The following is a 23,336-nucleotide window of genomic DNA, read 5'->3' as shown; positions in this document are numbered from 1 at the left end:
TGACAGATGAGCTACCATCAGGAAACACAGCCCCAACTTGCATCAAATTAGATTGAACTAACATCATTTCAATATAACACAACATTTCTTTTTAGCAAAGAAATTTAACATTTCATGACAGATGAACTAATCTAAGAAAACACAGGTCAACTAGCAAATGCCATCTAATTAGCTTGAGCACCATGTCAATCAAAGACTTTACATTCCATAGAGATAGGGCAGCAAATACCACTAACATCTTGTCAATCAAACTCGTCCACTAACAAGTGGCAACAAATTAGCTTTCAGTTTGAAGAAAGCAAGTACATGTTAGTGATAGCCAAGATAATGAATCCCATTACACTGCACTTTGCTTATAATTCACTCATTCATCATCCTCTTCTTCCTGTTAAAAACGATATCAAATTTGGGAATTAGTGAATTGTTCCACAGAAAATAAAATTGACAATGAAACTCTTCTGGAAATTACAAACCTCTCCACTTCCTTCTTCATCATCATCATTCACCTCAGAGCTGGATTTGTCAGACTCGTCTTCATCATCAGCATCATGGCTTCCTCCACCAGACTATTTCATCAGCCACGAAAATGCAAGTTAGTCGATTGATCTCTGTAATAGAGGAAACAAGGTAAAGAACTAAATTTGAGAGCTGTACTTGGTTCTTATTATAGGAAGCTAATTTCTTGGTGTACTCCGTCTTAAACTTAGCTGCCTTGGCGACATAAGGAGCCTTCTCCTGCAATTGAAGCATACGGTTTTCCCCAGATCAAAACTTTCCCTAGCTTTGTTGAACTAAGGCGAGAGAAATCGTTCACATTACTTACGGCTTCCGACAGGGATTTCCACTTGTCTCCTGCAGCTTTACCAACCTATTTAGATGAAACTAAATCAGACTAGATTGCTATATTAAGATTCAGAGAGCCGATTTATGTGTACAAGAAAGGAAAGGGATTTTACCACAGAGACCGACTTGTTGTTGGGGTTCTTTTCCTTGAACGACTTCCTGAATTCCTCCCTGCCGATCCAAACAAGCGAAACAGGATAAACCAAGAAATCAAGCCAAAAAGGGGATCAGAAGCAACAAGTCGGAGCTCACATGAAGACGAAGAAGGCACTGGGGGGCCTCTTGGGCTTGTTGGGATCCTTGTCGGCCTTCGTCTTCCTGGGCTTCTTACCCGTTCGTTCCGGTCCCTTCTTTACGGAAAGCCTTGAAAGCATAGAACGAACAAACCAAGAAATAACCATCAGATCCCCGAGTCCAGTCCCAGCTTCCAAACACAGATCGATCCACCGGCCAAACCAAAAGGGCGAAGAGGAGATACTCACCTGCCATCGGCCTTCTTGGGTGCATCCACCTTCGACTTGCCCCGTTTCATGGCGATACCTACAACGAGAACGATCAGATCCGTCGCAGGATACCGACCTACAAAGAAAACCAATCGAGATCGCAGCGAAGCGAGGGGAAAAGGTCGGGATTTACCTCAGATCAGCGCTCTTCGGTGGGCGATAGCTGAGGAAGGAAGAGAGACGGAGGCAGCCAGAAGTGGTCAAGCCACGGCAAGAGAGAGATGAAATCAAAATCCAACGGCTCGAAGGAAACGGAGAAAAGAGAGATCTGTGGCAGGGTGTACACGTCAGCGATCCGCGTGATATCTGCCGGTTGGCACCCTACGATTTTTTCCCCGCTCCAGCGAGGATCCACCGAATGACCCACAACACGCAACAAAGAGGGCAGCCAATGGAAGACAGTAGCCACGTGGGCCCCGCGTCACGTAAAGGCTTCGACGGCATCTGCACGCAATTATGGTAATAAAAGCAGTTCGATTCTGCAATGTCTCACTTTGACCAAGTCAAAATTGCTCTTCTGGCATAGAAATAAACAATACAGCCCCGAAGGTTCTAACAGTAGTATGTTCTCCGTATATGACTGGGCACACAAATTACAATAAATTAATGAGTATAAAAGAATTCGTTGTCTTCTTTCCAGTATCGCCTTCTCTGTTCGTATGCTAGTACTGTGTTCGACGCCAACGAAGAAAGTAGAGGTGAGATTTGCTAGCTATCCCAAGCCATTCTCTCTGCCCCATCGAGCTTCACCTCGGTGAACCACCTCCGCGTTGCGTCCCTGAGTCGGGTGTCGTTCACCTCGCAGAACATGTCTGTCCAACCCTTCGGCTCGATCGGGTCGGACCCCAGACCGGGCGGCCGATCCTTCGACGCCAGGTTCATCGGTTCCTTCCAATCCACCACATACGCCGACACGCGCCGCCGGAACTTGGCCTTGAACTCCTTCCATGCTTGGTATTTGTAGTGGTTCAGCCTCGCCTCCCCCACCTCGACCTGCTTCGTCTGGAACCCCTCCCGCAACTCGAAATGGTGGACCGAGTTCACCAGCGAGACGGCCGCCGCGTCGAGGCGGAGCAGCGACTTGTGCCGCTCCTCGTTCCGCCGACGGCAGGTGTACCCCTGGGTGACGCCGCCTGGAGGGTGGGCCCTGTGCCCTGAGGGCCCGAACTCCAGGCATTTTATGGAAATCTGGCCCACCTCCGGCCCGACCGCTACGAGCGAGCCCATCATGGACCGGTTGGGTTGGTCCGAGTCGTCCCAGTCCGTGGAGTACACGAATTCGTCCACGTCGATGAATGCCATCCACTCACACTCGTCGCGGTTCACCACGGCGCAGTGGGAGAAGCCGGCCTCCTGGGTCTTCGGCCAAGGCCAGAACCGGGTCGTCACGTCGAAACCCTGCGAGCCGAGTCGACTCACCACCGACTCCAGCTCGTCCTCGCTCCCGTTGTCGTAGAGGAAGAAGCGCTCCACGCCGATGGCGGCGTGGTACACCACCCACTCCGGGAGGAACTTGGCGGCGTTGAACACCATCGTGCAGGCGCAGATCGACAAGCGGCCCCCGCTCGCAGGGCCACCTGGCCGGTGGTAATTGGCGAGCGTAGGGATAGGCGCCGCCTCCGGCCCGGTCGAGATGGAGACCCTGAAGGGACCGATGCTTGACACCTCGGCGGCGGGCGGGTGAGCGCAGCGGAACGCCTCCTGGGCCGAGGAAGTGACCGAGGTCGTGGCGACCGCGGCGCCGCCGGAGGCGGGGGAGAAGACGCAGCGAAGGCTGGAGGCGGGGAGGTCGCGATCCCGTCGACGATTGACGCCCTTCACGAAGACGATGACGTCGTCAGCGGTGGAGACCGACTCGTAGGCGAGCTGCGTGGACCGCAACATCTCCCGCGGGGGATCCTCCTGGCCCACCCACCCAGAAGCGTTGGAGGAGGCCTCGGAGAGGCGTGGGGTGTAGAAGGGCCGGAAGCGTCGGAGGCTGTTGGGGAGGGAGCAGAGGAAGGCGACGGGGCCGGCGGGGCGGGCAAGGGAGGTGGCGCCGGTATGGAAAAGGCAAGAGAGCGGCCTGCCGCTCGCGGCGGTGGAAGTATTAGGAGAGGGAAGGAGGAGCACGTCCCAGTCGAGGAGGAGGACGGACTCCGTGGGCGGTGGGCGGTGGCGCGGGGGGGAGCGTAATACACGGAGGACCGATACCGCGGCCTCGCCGACCGCATAATTGCGCAGGCGGTCGACGGGTTGGTTCAGGGTCCTGGAGTTGATGGCGTTGCCCGAGGGGAGGAGGTGACGGAAGACATGTAAGGAGAAGGAGGCGGCGAGGAGGAAGAAGATGGCGATGGAAAGGACCGACGTCGTCACCCTCCGTCGCATCGTCTCGCGATCAGGGAAAACGATTAGTGGACGAGGAAGAAAGACGAGGACAGCTTCCGGTTTTTATAGCATGATAATTCAATTAATACAATAATTACGAGCCTTAAGTGCCAAAAATTAATCACGCATCCTTCTCGAAATCGAAATCAAACAGCAGCTCCACCGTCCCTTCCCTACCTGGCAGCTCATGGGTAGGACTAACGGGGTCCATGCGGGCCCCAAATCAATGCTCCAATCAAAAGATCGCGTTCTAAGCGTGACGATTAAGTCGGATCCGCTACAATTCAGATTGCAAAACAGCTATCAAATTATTCGTCACTAAATTTATATATCAATTAATCATCGAAAAAAAGAAAAGGTGAATCAAATAAACTTCAATCCGAAGCCATTAGAGAACACTCTAACGCATTGAATTGACCCCCAAACGACTAAAATTTCTTGCAACGACCAAAGGAGAATACGACCGATTCAATTCCAAATTGGCAACCACAACGCCGCCGGAAGTAATCCACGTGAAAACCACATTGAGGGCAGCTGCCCTACATTTACTCATCGTCTTTATTGGTTTGTGTTGCTACAGATACCTCCAGCTCAACCCTGCACACTACGCACAAGCAACGGAAGATGAGTGGTGGTGCCCGGGTTTTCCCTGCGAAGGAAGCAAAGGAGGGAGTCGGTGTCCCAAACGTGGACTGGTTGAAAGCGAGCGACAGGAGAACCCCGAGATGCCCGGGAGGCTTGGTATCCAGGAAAAGGGCTCCGCTTGGTTTGTGGTCATAGTGGACTTTTGTCAGTCACCTCACGGGCATTCCCTAAGGTCAGTCAAACATACCTATTTGACAGTTAACATTACTTGGGAAATGCCAAAACAAAAGGAATCAAAGACGAGTAAAACATCGTTCGTTAGGCGAGGAGTTAAAATGGATGTGAATGATCGATCATCTTCGACAGCGACCCGACGCAAGCGGTGCGGACTTTGAGGGCCTTTGGGATTTCCCGACCATGGAAGCAACCGAAGGAGAGAGAACGGCGTTGGGCTCCAAAAGTAAGGGCTACTACGACGAGGAAAAATACATTAGATTGGGCGTAACCTTTGCAACCTTAGCGAAAGCCAAATATCATGCGTTCCCTTCTTGGGCTGATTAGACAAGCCATATATATATATATATATGACCAAGCCCACCTTTATCTTAAAAAAATGACGTAATTTGTTTAAAAAAGTTCTCTTGACATTCTCACATTTATTTAAAACTCTTATATCTCGTAATATTTTTTTCAAACCTTTGAGTTTAGGATTTAAAATAAATAAAAGATTCGATATATATATTAATAAAATATTTTTTTTTTTCTAATATTGAGTGTCTATTAGGATGAGAGGATAAGACCTCATCGATAATTCTAGATGTTAGTCTAAAATAATGATAAAAGAATTTTTATTTATCCACTATAAAAAATTACATCGAGTAAGGAAGGTCTATTTACTAAATTTATTTTATCCTTATTTGTTACTATTTTAAAATTTTCATCTATCTTTTATCTTCGCATAGGTTAATCGTGAAACACACATCCGATCCACCCTAGTCGCAAAGAAAAATATGAGCATTTTCTTTTATCATCTCAAACCTCTTACACATGAAGACCTGAATTAATCGTGTTGATTCTAATATCATCGATATTTTTCCTATTAATAATTTATGTGCCAAATCCCTCCTTAATGGCTAATGAACACAAGAGCCGGTCTAATTTATATGCCAAGAACCGGTCTAATTCTGTCTCTGCCAACGAGGCCAGAAAAAGCTCGTCCGGTGGCTCAGCCACTTGAAAGACCGGCGCTCATGCCAGCCGGTTCGATCCTGGGCCTAAGACCGAGCCGATGAATCTTGACCGTCCGATCACGTATCGCTTCGCAGCTTCCTCCACCGACCTCGCTCCCACGTGATCGCCACGTGCTTTAATGGTTCCCACGCCCCCCAAACCCCCCCGAGCTCGTCTCCCTTCCCGTCGCCGTGGTCTCTCTCGTGGAGATTCGATGGCGCTTCTCTCGCGAAGATCCCTAAGCTGCGGCGTTCTGCTGTTCGTCTCCCAATTCTTATTCCGGGTTCGGTTCCTTCCCCGTCTCTTTTCTCCTCCTTCAATCCGGTGTCGGTTCCCAGTCCCAATTTCCTCCCTCCCTCTTTAGATTTTGTGTTGCGATATTTCGTCCCGAGTGATCCATGATATTATCTTCTTGATCGATATATTTGTTTCTTTTGATGATGCATGAACTCAACTCAAATGAAGTTGATATTTTCTTGAAATATTGAATTCTTTGGATCTTGAAAATTTAGTTCTTGAATTGCTTGGGAGAGGAGTCGGTGCGACCCTAAAAAAGGTTTCTGGAGAGTATCGTGTACGATTTAATGGATTATCTTGGTATTAAGCCACCGTTATGAAGGCCCGATGCAATTGTCGATATTGCAATGCGTTAGACAAATTTGGATGCTATTCAGAGCATGAGCTGGTGATTAATGTCGCTCATAGCGTCCGGGGTAATGTTTGATATAACCAATATTTATGTTTAGTCAAATTATTCGAGTGATAAACCTCTAATTTGAATATGCGGTTATCAAGCTACATGAGTTTCCTTGTTGAAGTTCTATAAGTTGGCATTAGTCCATCTACATGAACCTGGGAATGATTTCTTCTTTTAGGAAGTCAAGATGTTTTTTCTTTGTCAAAATAACCATTTGCTAGCTCTACAATATTGCTTCTGCTTCTTTGATTCATTGGGATGTTTAGGCATTGCAATTTTGAGAATCACAATGTGTTGATGATGTATAGTTCGCCTAAAATCCAAGCCTAAAATCACCAAAGCATTAGAAATATGCCCAACACTTGGCCACCAAATTTGTTGATCTTGAATTTTTTAGGTTTCTCAGATTACTAGAAAGGGATTGGATTGTGATGTTGTTATGAAAATTAATGCCTTCAAAGGAAAATTGTTGTGTAAAAGTTTTTTTGCCTCTTAGTATGTTGGTAAATTTGCTCAGGGAAGTGAGTTGTTTTAGAAGTGAATCTTAATGTTTAGCTGCATATGCGGGTCACTTATGAATATCAACTTTGGCATATCATGAAGTTCAACTAAGGGCTCCCCTTGTGTCTTTTGAAATGTTGTGCTTTTTTCCATAGACAGAAAGTTGCCTGTTATTAAAGCAAAGTATTCAATTTCAGGTACCTAGTGTTATGATTAAACACTATAATAAGGGACTGAATGAAGATAATATCAAGTTTTACGCATAAGAAATGAAAACCCTAGTTTGTAATAGGCCCATCACCATGTTCCAGTTAGGTTGGAGTAATATTAGTGCTGGTGAATCTGATCAATATAAAACTGTTTAATGATTAGATGTTGCTGTTGAGATGAGTTAAGCACAAGGTTACATTGAGAAATGGCAGGAATTGGAGAAATTATGCATAGAAAGATCAACATATAGACAATTTGGGTTCCTGCTCCATTGGCAGAGCTTATAAACAATAAAAGAACAGTAACATATTCATTTTTATGACAGAAATCCTAGCCTTTCTCTTGAATATGTCGTCTCATGTTTATTAATAGGCTACAAAATTGAATTTGTACTCTTGATTGTAGTCAATCTTGAAGTTAGCAAATTTTGGTCTTTTAGTATATCTTAATGATGTGAGCAACACATGTTTGCTACTTGATGTATCAATAGGTATTTTGTGACATTATGCAATAACTGGCAAACTTCTTCTGATTGTGGAAACAGACCCTAGCTAGATGGAGAAGCATTTGCCTGATATGATTTCTTTTAGTTCCTTGGTGACAAAAATTGAAGGAAGCTTATATTCTGTTATCTCATCCCAAATAATAGCTTTAGAAATGTGAAAGGTATGACATACAAGAAATAACTGAACCAAATAAAATGTATTCATGAATAACCAGTGCAGGCTAGTACATTAGATACTTAAATCCTTGGACTAACATATGCAAATACAGTGTTGGATGTCCTGCAACAATCCGTTCTTGCATATATAAATATCATGTAAAAGATGATGTACTTGCTTTTAAAGTCATTGCACAGTAATCTGCATTTTCATATCATGTATAGAATTATTTATCATGTATATATAGGAAATGAATTTTTGCATGTATCTCCTTCAGTAATGCATATTTTATACATGTATCTGCTCTTCCAAGTATTAGGTTTATGCATATGTATCATCAGAGGGATAGAACAAACAATGTGCAAATATGTAATTTTCCGAATCTTTGGGCATGCAGTCGCTCGTAGATTCAAATGCAAAAGACAGTTTGTTTAATGTGCATGGGAAAACCTCAAAATGTGTCATGGATATACATAAATATGTGGGGATTCATCAGTTATGTTTTTCAATCTATTCATAAATATATGATCTGTTGCAGGGCATATTTTCTTGTTGATAAATGTGGAATCTTCATCACTTGATCTTGACTGGTTGTAATCAGTTTACGTTGGATGAACAGGTACATGGTTTGTCCAAGGAGAGTTTGCTTGGACGAAATAACTTCCAACAACCAGATGAAGTACCAAAATACTTTATGTTTCATGTTCATCTGTTTTAAGTATTTTTCATGATCTACTAACCTTATCCACTGGCAGAACTTTGATATAACAATATCATACATGGATGCTTCCGGTAAATTTCAAACTCACAAGGTCAATTCGAAGACCCTATCATCATCCTGGGTGTGGGAGAGTCCGGTTGATGCAAACCAGAAACGGTTGGTCGTTGGACAGGTACTCTTCCATATACTACCAATTATTAGAAAATTATTTGGAAAAGATTCATGGACATGCATCAAAAATGTCTTTCGTAAAAGGAATAACTTATATGCATCAGTACATTTCCATTTGGCTCTTTGGTTTTTCTTCTCTTTTTTTCTCAAAGAGATACACAAATTCCTGTATCAAGCTATTACCCCTTTTATAGATCTTGGGTTGCTGTTAAATCTCATACCTGAGAGCTCAAATTTTGGTTTCCACTGCGGACCATTCTGGTTCTAATAAAATCAAGTCATCAAGCAAATAAGATTGTGGGTTGGTTGACCATATTAATAAATGATCCTATGTGTTAGTCTTGCAGGATATGTTAAATTTACATTTAAATATTCTTGCTTTACCCTGTCCTTTGGTGTTTCAGTTTAGGAACTGTTTTGGTGATTTCAACAATTTGTGCAAGTTTGAGAGTTTTAATTATGATACATATCAAGAGTCAGGGATAAATAAGAAAAATGAAACAATTCCAAAAGAAATGTTTTAAACTTATATACCTATGCTTTCTTTGATATAACTTTTGCAGTTTAATAGTTCTTTGTTGAAATATGTATTTCTTATATATGTCCTATATAAATATTGTACTGGTTTCATATAGTATATTGGTTGGTATAGGCTGGTCCTAAATTCAGACCACTCTGTTCCCTATTAAACTCTATATTTATGTGTATTTATCTTACCAGTGATTCAATATATGTATTCATGACTTATTCCTAATTTCACAAATATAATTAGACCAATTATGTATGATACAAGCCATACTTAATTAGCAGCTGCATCTAGGTCCATAATTTAATGTGGCCAAAGATCAATTATACAATCTATAGCATGTTGTATCATGCCTCAAGTCAAAAAAAAAAAGCAAACCATAGAGATGCAAAGTAGCACGTAAATTATGCAAGACAAAGGCTTGAGCAAGAAAATTGATCAAATTGAACAAGATGGCAAAGTTTAGATTTACCTTGACTCGGAGAGAAAAAAAGAACAATCTTCCTTGAGAGAAATCTGCATTCTAGAATACTCCAAATCCAAGTTGCACGTAGAAAATTAATCAAACAGGTGAGAAATGTCAAGAAAGGAGGTTAATGAACACTGATCATGGAGAAAAGTGGTCGAAATTAGGTGAGAAAGTGGTGGCAAGGAAGTTGGTGGACATGGGAATCAGGTACTAGGCTTATTGTCCGATGTTGCACTGTGTACAGACTCGAAGAATGAATATGTACACCTGGTAGGCTTACTGTATTAGCAGACTCACTTGGTTCACATACTGATTTGCAGTTGGACTAATAAATGACAGTTGGTATGAACTGGTCTGGTCAAAATTAAAAACCTTGGTGAACACATAATTTTTGTTTATCAGACTATAACATTGTAATATTTTTTGGTTTAGATAACCAAAACTATAATTGTCATTCAAGTTTGAATATTGTAACTACGTAGAGTATATTAATAAATAAAGTGCATGATCTTGACAATTCATTTGTCTTATGAATCAAGGGGTCCAGTCTATTGAGGGTAGTGATTTAAAAAGCGTTAGACGCCAAGGTCCAAAAATGCTCGAGGCGCTAGGCGCTCGTCCGAACGAAGCGAGACGCTAAAATATAAAAATATATAATATAATTATTTAAATATAAAATATACTATTAAATTAAGAAAATCAGGTATAAAATTATAATAAATAAATAAATCATAATAGTATATTTTTATTTTTTAAATAAAAAATATATTATTAAATAAATAAAAATACTATTATTAGTATACAATTAGCAATATACTGTTAATATACTGTTAACTGTATAGTGAGAAGAGTGTGAGAAGACCGAGGCTGCCAAGGTAACGACAGCGGTAGCAGGCGAGCGGCGGCAACAGCGGGAGCGTTGAGCGACAACGGGAGTGGGAGCGGGAGCTGCGAGCGGTAGCAGGAGCGGCCAACGACAACGGGAGCGGCGACAGCAACGACGAGCAATCGGCAAGCAGCAATTGTGGCAGCGGCGAGCGGCGGCGACAGCGGGAGCGGTGAGCGACAGCAGGAGTGGGAGCAGGAGCTACGAGCGGCAGCGGGAGCGGCGATAGCAGCGACGAGCGACGACAGCAGCGGCGAGCAGCGATTGTGGCCGCGGCGAGCAGTCGACAAGCAGCGATTGTGCAGCGGCGAGTAGCGACAGTAGCGGTGAGCAGCGACAATGGCAGCAGGAGCAGAGAGCAGCGACAATAGAGAAGAAATCTCAACGGCAAAATCGCCAGTGCTAGGGTTGGGGAAGTCGGGGAAATCGCGAGAGGGAGCCTGATATCGGTGATTTAGTTGGTTCGATTGAACCAACTGAAGCACCGGAGACCAACCAGACCTAAAAATCTGGTTCGGTCCCCTGGTTTAACCCAGGCGCTCGCTCGAAGCGCCCGGCGCTCGGGCTCGGGCGAGCGCCTAGGCGGCTCCTCTTTGAAGCGAGGCGCCCGGACATGAAGCGAGGCGCTCGGGCCTCGCCTCGCCTCGCCCGAGTGCCTATTGAAATCACTGTTTGAGGGTCATACAGCTACCAGGCTATGACCTATTCACGGCCAATGTTTGATAATTCCCTGAAGTATTGTTTTAGACAAAGACCAAACTGGTCTCCTCCAGTAAGTACTGACCAATATTTTATAGTCTGACCAAGCATCCATGGTGGACCATGCAATATCGAGCTGATATATCTTGACATAATATATTATTCATTATGTAGCAACAATATTATCTTTACTATTTTATTTAGAACAATTGAATGATTATAGCTTTGTGTACTGCCTGATATCTTGGTACCAGTCCATAGGTTGTCAAAACCAATAGTTGATGAATAATTAAACTTGACATTAGATATGAACCTCGAAGAGATGGATATGTGCAGAATAGGCTCATCTAGGTTGTCTATGTTCATTATTTTCTGTTTTTCATTTTTGTGAACTTTTAGCAGTGCCATTTTAGCAGCCAGCCGGTATTAGGTATGCCGCTGAAACTTGATACTGAGTTCTCTAATTAAGATTTGTAGATTTCGAAATTGAAGTGGGAGTTTGTGGTCAATGCATAATGAACTCAAGACGCTAGCTTTCCAGAATCAGGTTAATGCATAATGAAATAAACAAGCAAGTCATTCTAATCAACATCAATTCCACCACACTAGTGAGATCTGGGTAAAAAATTGTTATCTTTGTTCAAATATAACATAAAGCTTAGGCAATGGCCACCGTGGACTTATAGACATCCTAAAAAAATTGAGCTAAAATAATCTACCCTTGTAATACGAATTTTTGTTGGTCTCTTATGGTTCTACTTAAAACTCTCTGAATTCATTCATTTTGCTGGAAACTGACTAAAACTAGTTTGCCTGTGACTACTCTGAGCTTCATACCGCCTCTCCTGAATTGGATCGCCACTAAAGTCAACATATAGAAGGGGAATACTTTTTACAATTTTTGTTAAAAGAGCCTTCAAGCATTTTACAATATTACCAATAATAGATATTGCTGCATCATCTTCCCAAGCTTGTAACACAGCAATCGCTCATCTCGGATTTATGATATTTTCTGAATGTTTATTACTTGTGCCAAAAACTGCTCAGCTTCAAGAAGGCTCATCTGAACAAACCGTCAATGGTTCTAGAGAGAGTACACAGCTTTCCATTGAATATATTCAACAATCCAGAACCATAGATCCAATCAAGCTTAGGCGTCAGGTAATATCTGGTCTCTTACCAAAACTGGTTAGTTGCATTGTCATACTGAAGGCTCATGGTGTTTTCTGCCTGCAGAAATTGCGGGACGAACGGAGGGAAAAACGAATAGCAGAGCTTATTCATATGAGCAAAGAAACTGAATTGCAGATGCAAAACGCAGCCATCGAACGTGCAAAAGAGTTTAACAACATGAGAAGAGCATGGTATAGCATATGGAGGAAAGAATATATTAATCCTAACTCCGATACCACTTTGAAACTTATGAGAGATCAGAAAATAATGGCCAAGGTGTATGCTAGTGTTGCTTATTCCACAGGGGAACGTGATCTTTATAATTCCCTGACGAGACACATCAAAGAAATTCAGCGTGGTATTGGAGATGCAAATTCAGATTCTGAGCTGCAAGAGAGGTATTTACTGGTGTTTTATGATGAATCCCCTATTATAATTCTTGGTTCTGACGCTAGAATAATTTCCCTGCATCCAGTGCACTTGAACAAGCAAAAGCTATGGGCCATGCCTTATCCCTTGCCAGAGACAAGCTACTTGACGGTGATGTCACTGCAAGAAAGTTACGGACCATGCTTCAGTCTTTGGAGGAAAACATAAACACAGTGAAGAAACATAGTACATTCTTAGTCCAGCATGCTGCAAAGACAATGCCTAAACCAGTGCACTGTTTATCTTTACAGCTAACAACTGATTATTTCTTGCGCAACCATATTAACAAAGAAACATTAGAAAAGGGGAAGCTTGAGGATCCTTCACTCTATCATTATGCTATATTCTCTGATAATGTGCTTGCAGCATCGGTAGTCGTCAATTCTACTGTTTTACATGCAAAGGAACCAGAGAAACATGTATTTCACATCGTCACAGACAAACTGAACTTTGCAGCCATGAAAATGTGGTTTATTGCCCATCCTCCTTTTCCAGCGACAATCCATGTGGAGAACATTGATGAATTCAAGTGGCTTAATTCATCTTACTGTTCGGTTCTTCGCCAACTTGAATCTGCCAGGATCAAGGAGTACTACTTCAAAGCGAATCATCCATCATCTCTTTCTGTTGGAAATGAAAATCTGAAATATAGGAATCCTAAGTATTTGTCGATGCTCAACCATCTAAGATTCTACATGCCTGAGGTTTACCCGAAACTAGACAAGATACTATTTCTTGATGATGATATTGTTGTGCAAAAGGATTTGACACCACTCTGGTTGATAGATATGAAGGGAATGGTAAATGGTGCAGTTGAGACATGTAAAGAGAGCTTTCATCGGTTTGATACATATCTCAATTTCTCAAACCCATTGATTTCTCAAAATTTCGATCCACAGGCATGTGGATGGGCCTTTGGAATGAATATTTTTGACTTGAAAGAATGGAAGAAGCGAAATATCACAGGAATTTATCACTATTGGCAAGACTTGGTACGTAAAATTGTCTTCTCTTGTTGTTTGTTTATTGTTTTCTTGATTTTTTTTGACTTGGTTATGCTTTGAACTGAAAGTTTAAATATCACTGACATTTTTTCTTTCCTTCTCTTGTTGCTAAGTTATCATGAATTGCTGAGATTATGTTCTTTCACTTTGTATCACATACTTGCATCTTTTGGATGATAAACAGTGATGTTGTGTTTGTTGTCATCATCATAGGTCGTGTTTACTTGTGGCCTATTACTCATTAAGTTCTATAAATGCTGGCATTAATAGATTTGACTTGGGAATTGAATTGAAAACTGGGCAGAACTCATTTAATTCCAATATTCTGTAAGAATAAGCTTTTCAACATTCTCAGACTAGAAGGTACCATGCTTGCCTATCTTATAAATCATCGATTTCCGAGATGAGGATGTGCATTGCTTGTGAATTTGTGCATTTGCATGTGTGCCATGTACATGTGCATGCATCCTAGTATCATCAGACTAAGGCTGAAATAGAAAAAAATTTCTGTAGTTGGTTAGTGCCTTTTGCTTATAGAAGTTCTTGATTGAACAGGATTGGCAGACGAAAGCATTGGCATTTTCTTTACTCACTGCATTACCGCAGCTCACATGAGCCTTTTTTGTGTATGCCAGTGCGTGCATGTGCACACCGTTTATCTATATCTATTTATCTCGGCAACATGCACATGTACACCTGTTTCGAATGTATGTACATTTTTCTATTATATTCATTTACGAAGAGCCATTTTGCTAGCATGTTTAACCAGAGGAATGTACTATTCTCACCATTTTTTGTGTACTCAAAGCCATATATTCCAGAGAATAGGCATGTCGTGATTACTCTCCCTTCATCCTCTTCAAGTAGTAACAACAGATACATGATAGCACATATATTCTGAACATGTGGTCGTTTTTACATGAATAGCCAATACAATCTACGGGGCATCCTAAACATCATCATATGGTTTATCCGTATCAAATCCCGTAACGAATGAAGACTCTTCCTTTGCTTTCAGAACGAGGACCGCATGCTCTGGAAGCTCGGATCGCTGCCGCCAGGTCTGATAACTTTCTACAACCTGACATATCCTCTGGATCGAAGTTGGCATGTGTTAGGACTTGGATATGATCCAGCAGTAAACCCTTTGGAAATAGAGAATGCTGCTGTCATCCACTACAATGGGAATTACAAGCCATGGCTAGATCTTGCTTTCACCAAGTACCAGCCATACTGGTCCAGGTTCGTAGATGTTGACAATCCTTATATTCAAGACTGCTACAGCAATCAATGATGTTGAAGAAGCAATCGTCCATAGATCCTTATTCCAATTTCTTTAATATTCTTTCCAAGCTGCATTCTTTCCTCCACTCCACAGCCAATGTTCGACGTTTCTACTGGTAAAAGATAGGCTTCCAACCAGATTCTGTTTCCCACTCTGTGGATTTCTCAATCTAATCAATCATTGCCTGAAGATTGTACAATTTTCTCTTCTTTGGGCGTTTGTTGTGGTCATGGATAATCTAATCAATGAGCCTTTGTAGATCGATCTCATGAAATCAAGAAATACTTTAGACCTTCTTTTGACTTGGATATGGTGTAAACAGATGTCAATCATAGTCAATAACTGCTTTCTTTTACCAAATCTGTCATCATTCTTAGTTACAATTTGATCACCAAACAACCTGAACTGAAAGAGATAACTAAACCTAATTCTTGAATGATAAAAGGAGTCCAAAAAGAGTTCAAGAGCAGAGTCTTCACGCATGAGGACGCATCCAAGTCAACTCTCTCTCGTCCGCCGTGGCCAAGAATTCTAACTTCCATGGCGGCTGATCCCGAGACTCCATTGCAGTGAGCTCCTCCTTCATCAGCCGGAAGTTCGCCAGCGCCGACCCCTCCTCCTCTGCCTCCATAGCCCCCTCCGGCTCCGGTATACGGGCGACTGGCGCTTCCACCGTCGGTAAATCCCTCCGGATCGGGCGCCTCAGCGAACACGCACGCCTCCTCCTCGCCGAGCGGGCTATCCCGCGGGCGAGCACCTCCCAGCACCGCCGCTCCCCCTCGATCCGCCACAACCACGCCGCACGCTTCGCGTAGCGGAGCCTCCGGATGACGCCCCGGGGTACGTCGGCGACCGCAGCGGCGGCGGTTGCGGCCGTGATCTCGAGGTCGCGCACGGCGGCTTCGAAGCGACGGCGCCCAACGGCGAGGTTCTCCAGCATGTAGTGGGAGGCCTCGGGGGACCGCGCGTCGACGGCGTCCTTGATGCGGCGGCTCTCGCGGAACAGGGTGTTTGCGAACTCGTTTAGGCTGCCGATGGGCGGTTGCGCGAGGACGCGATCGATGGCCTGGTGCATATTGGTCACCACCGAAGCGAGCGAGACGGCAGATTGCGGAGGCGTCTCCATGCTCTCTCGCTCTCTCGTGGGGATTGGAGTTTCGTGTATGCGTTCACGTATATATATATATATATATACATAGGTATTGTGGAGTCGGAGGATTACGATAGGTTTCCAAAACGGAATGGGATTTGGGTCGACGACGTTTGCAGGATTCCGATTTATTGCTATTTACATCTAATTTTTTTATGGATAATAATATCCTGCACTCACCGTACGAATTATTATGTTTTTCCAATCATCTCTACTTTCCTTTTTGCCTTTACAAAAGGGTGAAACTGTTTTGGTTTCGGCCTCGGTTTCGAAACTGACGGTTTTGGTTCCAAGTTTTTGGGCATCGGAACTGAACTGAATTCGGACGATTCCTTCATCGGTTTCGATTATATATATATATATATATATGTGTATATATATATATGTGTATATATATATATATATATATATATGTATATATATATATATATGTGTATGTATATATATATGTGTATGTATATATATATGTGTATGTATATATATATGTGTATATATATATATATATGTATGTATATATATATGTATGTATATATATATATATATATGTATATATATATATATATATATGTGTGTGTAAGTTAGTAATTTTTTTTTTTACGATGTGCAAGCTAAAAAGACTTTTCTCCCCTTTTGTTATTGTCAAAAAGAAGAGAATAATATAATATTATTTTTTTTTTTCAAATCAGGACAAAAAGTATGCCATAAGAGTTGTACATAAAAAAAATTATAAATATCAAGAAGTCAAGTGATATATCATAATGTATTTGGATAAGTCAAATAACAAAATTAAAGAATTATAGTAAAATTCATAAAAAAATTCTTAAGTTATAATTTTAAGAAATTAAGAGAAACCATGATTGATATGAATAATTCTCCTCTTTAGTAAATGACAAAAAGAAAAGGAAAACAAAGAAGATATCTTGATTCACATAAAATAAATTTAAAGTTATAAATATCAAGATTATGATTTGTTTGCGTAAGTCTCATTTTTAGTAAATGTTAAAAGGAAGAAATCATAGAAGATAAAAAAAAATCTAGATCGTCATAAAAGATATCTCAAGTTAAGAAATCAAAAGAAGGTTCATGATTCGATTAGAAAAATCTTATTTAGATTTAAATCATCAAATCATCAAAATCATTTTCATAGTTCAAAAGATTCATAAAAAAAATTGATACAAATAGATTCATCAATCTCTTTTTTAAAACTCGGTAAGATAGAGATTGAGAAATTTTTAAGAAAAATATTTTTCTCTTTTTTAGTTGTTTGAATTTATGTGATTTATTTCACACAAATATGTCTTTATCTTTTATGCCAAATAAAAACATGCATCATTGTTTAAAATCGAAAAAGCAAATTTCATCATAAAAATCATCAAGATCAATAAATCATAAATCATAAAAATCTTCATTACTTCATATCATCATGCATAATTAAATCATTAATCATGATTTCATTGAATATAAAATATTTTTCATTAAAATCATTTTGTTTCGACTAGTGAGCTTTATGAAGTGTGTTAGATCTCCGATCATAAGCCTTGAGCATTCATTATCAAAAATTTATTTTTACTCCTAGCTTTCGATCATAGAGATGTATACAAGAAAGATGGGTTTCCTTTAGGTACCCATTTGACTTTGGGTCCCTCATGATTGGATTTACCTATCTTATTTTTTGACATAATGTCATTTATGGTTCCTTTAGGAACCCAAACTAATTTATGCAAGTCATATCTTTTAAATAAATATTTATATGTAAAATGACCATGTCTACTATAAAAATTATATTTGTTTTCAAGCGAAACATTTAATATAGGTCCTTTAACAAATGTGGTTGGCCTTTGTTGTGTGTTACTACTTACCAAGCTAATTCCTTTTTTTCTACGAACATGATTCTTATTGGCAAGAATCATGTTTAAAGATTTACTATCAATTTTAGATTTATTTAACGTTTGTTGTAATAACAAAATTTTCTTTTTCATGAATCTCGTTCTTCACATTTAGTGCAAGGAGTTAACATATAATTATCATGCTCATTTAAAAAAATTTTAAATTCACTAGTAAGAGAAGCATGATCCTTTTTTAACACTTTATATTTTTTACTAACTAATTTAAAATCATCGTATAAATTATAAAAAGTATTTAATAATTCATCATAAAGTAAAAGGGTTTTGGTTGAGTCATTTACCTCATCGTCGAGAGCCATTAAAACGTAGTTCACCACTTCATCTTCGGTTTGCTCCTCGTCTTAGAATACACTTGATTCATCCCAAGTTGCCTTGAGTGCTTTCTTTTTATTTGATAGTCTCTTCTTTTTAAGTTTATTTTTATTCTTAGATTCTTATTTTATAAATTTTTTAAACTTTTTTATAAGGAGTTTAAAGTCATCATCACTTGAGCTTTCGCTCGAGTGGTCTTCTTTTGTTCTAAGTGTCAAATCTTTCATTTTCTTTAGAAGGTTATTCTCATGTTTATCAAGTTTATCATGTATCTTGTATATCATTTCATAGGTCATTAATGACCCAATAAGTTCTTCAAGCGAAAAATTGTCTAAGTCCTTTGCTTCTTGTATTGCAATTACTTTCGAATCCTAATTTTTAGAAAGAGATCATAAAACTTTATTAACAAGTTCAAGATTCGAAAAATATTTGCCAAGAGCTTTTAGTTTTTAAACTATTGACGACATCCGTAAAACGAGTGTACATGTCAACAATAGTTTCGCTTAGCTTCAATTGAAAGAATTCAAAATCATGTATCAAAAGATTTATTTTAGACTCTTTAACTTTATTTGTGCCTTCATGTGTAATTTCAAGAGTGTGTCAAATATCATGTATAGTTTTACAAATCAAAATACAATTAAACTCATTTTTATCTAAAGTGCAAAATAAAGCATTAGTAGCTTTCGTATTTAAAGAAAAAAGTTTTCTTCTCCAAATCATTCCATTTGTTTATTAGATTAAAAGACTTTTGAAAATTATTTTCAACGATATTCCATAAATCGAAGTTCATATAAAGCAAAAAAAATTAATATTCGAGTTTTTCAATATGTGTATTCCGTCCCGTTGAATATAGGAGGACGAGTGATAGATAGACCCTCTTGATTGTCAATAAAAGTCATTTCCCTTAGGTGTTTAACCAAATAAGAAAAACCTTGGCTTTGATACCAACTATTAGGATCATATCGACATTAAGAGGAGGGGGGGGGGGGGGAGGGGCTGGGCTGGGCTAAATTAGTACTTTCAAAAAATCATGTCGGTTTAAAAATTCTCGTTTTATGAAAACTGATATCGGAAATACGTTTAAACTTAAAGAGTACGTTCGTAAGTGTAGTGAGAGTAGTAAGTAAGTAAATTAGTTTGAGAATGAAAAATAGAACATAAATACAAACCGAGTACATTAGATTTATAGTGGTTCGATCGTCGTGATCTACGTCCACTCCCGATTCCTCTTCACTCGAGGCTACTAGCTTCCACTACCGATCTTCTTTCTAATGAGCGAAGATTAACTGCCCTTATACTCTTTTTCCTTTTCACATGTTCATAAGAGAACCTTTACACCCCTCTTTTACAAGTGTTCCCTCACACATTTCCTTTAGGACTATCACATAGCTCTAGGAGGTGGGACTCTATACTTTAAGAGATTATAACTTTGGAATCACAGAGATTTATTCTACTTTAAAAATTAGAGCCAAAATTTGAATCCTCGAGTTTTCGAGGTGCTAGGCGATACCATCGCCTGCTAGTCTGACATTGGGCGGTACCACCGCTTGACATAGTCTAGGAGATTGTATCTTGACGATTCCACCGCCTAACAACATGGAAAAGTGTACTCTTGATTTTTTCAGCTCATAGGTGGTTCAACCTATCATTGAGTTACTGAATGGGCCTTTCACTTGGCCCAAAACAATCTCAACTCAGGCCCAATGAGCCCCTAATTAAGTTAGTATAGTTCATCCTAAAACCAACTCAATTACAATCACGACTACTTCAATCTAAACACAATCGATTACAAACAGAATACTATGTTGTTTAGTATGTCATTGATTCATGTGGCACTTCGTCCTCTCTTGCGATATATTGCACAATCGACATATTGACCTCTGCAACATCCGATCTTCTTAGTGTAATGTTCTTCTAGTCCGATGCCCAAACTCATGGCACGAAGCTGTCTGCCGATACGATGACCGATCCTTCGGCTCGATGTCCAATCTCTTGACATGTTCTGGCCTAACATTTGATTTCACTGCTTTAATTGATTTATCTTTCCCTGCTTGAAGCTAGTTCTGCATCACTCAAAACATAGATTAGATCATTAATCCATCAATTGATTTCATCATCAAAATTCGAAATTCAACAAACTGCTTGATGCAAATCAGGTGATGGCAAGGAAGAAGGGGGAATAGTGCTGGTGAATGAAGCACTAGAGGCATCATGGTGGGGAGGATCGTAGTAGATGAGATCCTGTGTTGTTGACAAAGGGCATTTCAGGGCTACAGTGAGCGAACGCTAGTGTAGAGCGATAACGAGAGAAGACAATCGCTGTTCGTCGAGGAGGAAAGTAGTGATCTGCTCAACGATCGCCGAAGGTGGCAACATTTGCGCTTCCTTTGGGAGTGTTGTCCATAGGGAAGAGAGAAGAAAGAGGGATGCAGCACTGTCGGGAAAAGAGAAGAGAGAAGGATGCGGCACTAAAGGGAAGGGGCCGCCTTGTGCATGTCATTGATCGTCAATCATCGGTCGCCTTGCACCCACTTGGGAAGAGGAGACCTTCGATAGGAGATGTGGCACGTGCCTTTGGAGCAGCAGAAGCAGTAGCAAGAGTAGATTCTCGAGTAAGCGATGCAAGCTTCCATGGTCTCGGTGCCAGTACAACAAGAGGAGGTGCTCCTCGTGTGCAGCTAGCAATCTACAAGGTGTGTTGGGGATCAGGAAGCCAATGTACTACAAGCCATAGATGATGCGGTGGATGATGGCATAGACATCCTGTTATTGTCAATCAGTGGGGATGACTAAGTTCCACTTCACAGATCCGTCATCGAATGGCAGCAGAGTTGGTAAAGATTTCGAAGACCACGCTACTAGTACATTCACCCTAGGAGCTATGATGTCAAGCTGAGGATGTTTAAAGTGGTAGAATTTGATCCTCTCGATGCAACAGAAGGCATCGATGAGCAGCTGAACTAGTGCCGGGTGGTGGGCTTGAAAGGTGTGAGTGTTGGTCAGAGTAACGATGAGGATAGGGCGGGATTCCTTGATGTCATACTGGAGACGTTGCTCCTACTGTACGCAGCTCAGGATCTCATGAGCCCAGACCACCTTGGTGGGGTCCGGGTGCGACAAGGGACGCACGCGTATGTTGTGACGGCCGGCGATGACACGGTTAAAAGCAGTAGTGGTGGGATGAGGGGGAGGGAGTTCGGGTGGCGCAGGGGAGGGGAGGACAGCGGGGGTTGGCTCCGTGCTTGCCACTATTATCCTTAAAAGCTGCACAAAGGCGACCAATGAGGGCATCAAGGGAGAGCTCCTCTACCGGAGGAAGAGCCTCAAGGGATAAGGGAAGAGGCGACAGTGGAAGTCGCCTCATCCAGGTGACCAAGACCCGTAGTGGAAGTCACCTTGTCTATGCAATGGGGACCGATGATTTGTTTGAGGGAGTAGTGACTATGGATCTCCAGAGTCCAGCGATGGGCTCTGCCAACTTGACTTCTACAATAGGAGTCAAACGAGAGAGAGAGTGAGAGAGAGAGAGAGAGAGAGAGAGGGCGTGGTAGAGAGGAAGCCGCCTTATTTAGGTGATTGGGACCGATGGTTCCTCGGTGGAGAGGAAGGTACGAAAACAAGCACGTTGGCGACAAGGTGGATGCATAGGATCTTGTCGATCCACTCCTTAATGGCCTCGCAAGCATGATGTTGTCGTGTTGTTGGCAACGTTGATAGAATGTGAGTTAGCTGTTGGACATGAGGAAGGGAAGTGAAATCTTGCTTTAACACAAGTGCTCTGATACCATGATAAAATAGAATGTGATTACAAAGCTAGATCAAGTTTATTGAATACAATATCTATTTATATAGGTTAGAGGAGATGATTTTTCTCAACTAATTAGCGAAATTAATATAATTGTGAAGGCGTCAACATTAGAGTATTCGAGATGTCATGTAATGACATTTAGGCATAGAAAACAATAATATGTTCTAGCGGGTCGATATTATCGTCGAAGGCCTCCAATGATGGAAAATTGAAGTTAGATCGACTCCTCTTGAATGTCATTGGTGAACAACGATTGACCCAAGGTGAGGTTGGTCGACCCTTCCTCTTTAGATGGCTAGAATTCTCATCACATTTCTTCTAAATATTGTTCCATTTGTCATAACTAGATTCTCAGGGAATCATTTGTCCAATCTGCTGATTGAGTTTGAGATTCAAGTGGTACAAGATGGTGGTACATTGAATCCTATAATTGAGGAGGAATGATGTGCTTGCTCAATTGATGGCTTGACGACCCTAAGGTGCTCTTGAGATATTGGCAATGCATTAGATGGAGGAACTCCAACGGGTGTTAGTGCTAGTGTTGATTGAGCTGTTGGCTATGGCTGAGGCGGCAACATCGCTTGTTGAGGCAATAGCCGAACAATAGTTTGCATCATACCCATTAGTACTTGCACCCGTTGGGTGAGGTTTAGGAATGCCTCAGCAAGGATGAGCAGGTGACTTGAGGTCGCCCCTGGGTTGTTGAATAAATACTAGTATTGCATTAACGTTTGCGCTCAGGTAGATGCGTCCACGCTTGAAAAGAGTGGCTACTTCTCCTCCTGAATGAAAGTATTGTGGGTTGGGGGCAAGGTCTCTTTACTCGAGCATTCGTTAAGAGGGTTAGTAGGCGGATGTTCTTATTACATTGAGCTCTCTATCTAGCATAAAAAATGTTAGAAAAAAAAATGCTATTGAGTCTTAGTCAACCTAATGTTATTCGATCAAATGCATATGATTATTCGAGGTGTCTTAGGAGAGATTTTTTCACTGAGTCCCTCCGATGCTTAACCCGAGATATAAGAGTAGACATTAATAGTTTAAGAAAGTCACTTAGCTTTGTTTTATGTTTCTTTGTGCCTAGCACTAAGGCAACATTTTAAATGACAATGTATCAGAGAGAGAGAGACAGAGTTCTGACCTATTGTTTATTTATCCGAATAGAGTTTATATATGACCTATTGTTCATATCAGAAGGCTC

The 23,336-nt window shown here is 41.1% G+C and overlaps 3 protein-coding genes across 4 annotated transcripts; 1 reads left to right on the top strand and 2 right to left on the bottom strand.

The window, feature by feature from the left end:
* Positions 1-151: 151 nt before the first annotated feature.
* Positions 152-1,581, bottom strand: LOC103970623 (DNA-binding protein MNB1B). The gene is made up of 8 exons (XM_009384469.3): positions 1,480-1,581; positions 1,326-1,383; positions 1,096-1,206; positions 957-1,014; positions 824-868; positions 655-735; positions 474-566; positions 152-385 (listed from the first exon to the last, which is right to left on the bottom strand). Exons 2-8 carry the CDS (start codon positions 1,373-1,375, stop codon positions 365-367), a joined length of 459 nt encoding a protein of 152 aa, XP_009382744.1. The 5' UTR covers positions 1,376-1,383; positions 1,480-1,581; the 3' UTR covers positions 152-364.
* Positions 1,582-1,806: 225 nt separating this feature from the next.
* LOC135597051 (glycosyltransferase family 92 protein At1g27200-like) lies at positions 1,807-3,732 on the bottom strand. The gene has a single exon (XM_065089478.1). The coding sequence runs from the start codon at positions 3,711-3,713 to the stop codon at positions 2,055-2,057; it is 1,659 nt and encodes a 552-aa protein (XP_064945550.1). The 5' UTR covers positions 3,714-3,732; the 3' UTR covers positions 1,807-2,054.
* A 1,944-nt stretch (positions 3,733-5,676) lies between these two features.
* Positions 5,677-15,265, top strand: LOC135597049 (probable galacturonosyltransferase 3). 2 transcript variants are annotated; one of them, XM_065089471.1, is made up of 7 exons: positions 5,677-5,811; positions 8,218-8,277; positions 8,354-8,491; positions 12,118-12,231; positions 12,307-12,641; positions 12,719-13,664; positions 14,695-15,265. In XM_065089471.1, exons 1-7 carry the CDS (start codon positions 5,743-5,745, stop codon positions 14,968-14,970), a joined length of 1,938 nt encoding a protein of 645 aa, XP_064945543.1. In that variant the 5' UTR covers positions 5,677-5,742; the 3' UTR covers positions 14,971-15,265. The 2 variants fall into 2 exon arrangements, with proteins under 2 accessions (XP_064945543.1, XP_064945544.1); XM_065089472.1 differs by lacking the exon at positions 14,695-15,265 and adding an exon at positions 14,232-14,466.
* Positions 15,266-23,336: the final 8,071 nt, after the last annotated feature.

Source organism: Musa acuminata, chromosome BXJ1-11 (assembly GCF_036884655.1).
Source record: "Musa acuminata AAA Group cultivar baxijiao chromosome BXJ1-11, Cavendish_Baxijiao_AAA, whole genome shotgun sequence".
Classification (NCBI taxonomy): Eukaryota; Viridiplantae; Streptophyta; class Magnoliopsida; order Zingiberales; family Musaceae; genus Musa; species Musa acuminata.
Note: the sequence above shows the minus strand (reverse complement) of the source record. Positions and strands in the feature narration are given on the sequence as shown.

Excerpts from the sequence above, each read along its gene's own strand:
- LOC103970623 (XM_009384469.3), bottom strand. The coding sequence starts at position 1,375 with ATGAAACGGGGCAAGTCGAAGGTGGATGCACCCAAGAAGGCCGATGGC. Across the intron at positions 869-956 it reads ACAACAAGTCGGTCTCTGTG|GTTGGTAAAGCTGCAGGAGA; the intron begins GTAAAATCCCTT and ends TCATCTAAATAG. Across the intron at positions 567-654 it reads CTTCCTATAATAAGAACCAA|TCTGGTGGAGGAAGCCATGA; the intron begins GTACAGCTCTCA and ends CTGATGAAATAG.
- LOC135597051 (XM_065089478.1), bottom strand. The coding sequence starts at position 3,713 with ATGCGACGGAGGGTGACGACGTCGGTCCTTTCCATCGCCATCTTCTTC.
- LOC135597049 (XM_065089471.1), top strand. The coding sequence starts at position 5,743 with ATGGCGCTTCTCTCGCGAAGATCCCTAAGCTGCGGCGTTCTGCTGTTC. Across the intron at positions 8,278-8,353 it reads ACTTCCAACAACCAGATGAA|AACTTTGATATAACAATATC; the intron begins GTACCAAAATAC and ends ATCCACTGGCAG. Across the intron at positions 12,642-12,718 it reads GATTCTGAGCTGCAAGAGAG|TGCACTTGAACAAGCAAAAG; the intron begins GTATTTACTGGT and ends CCCTGCATCCAG.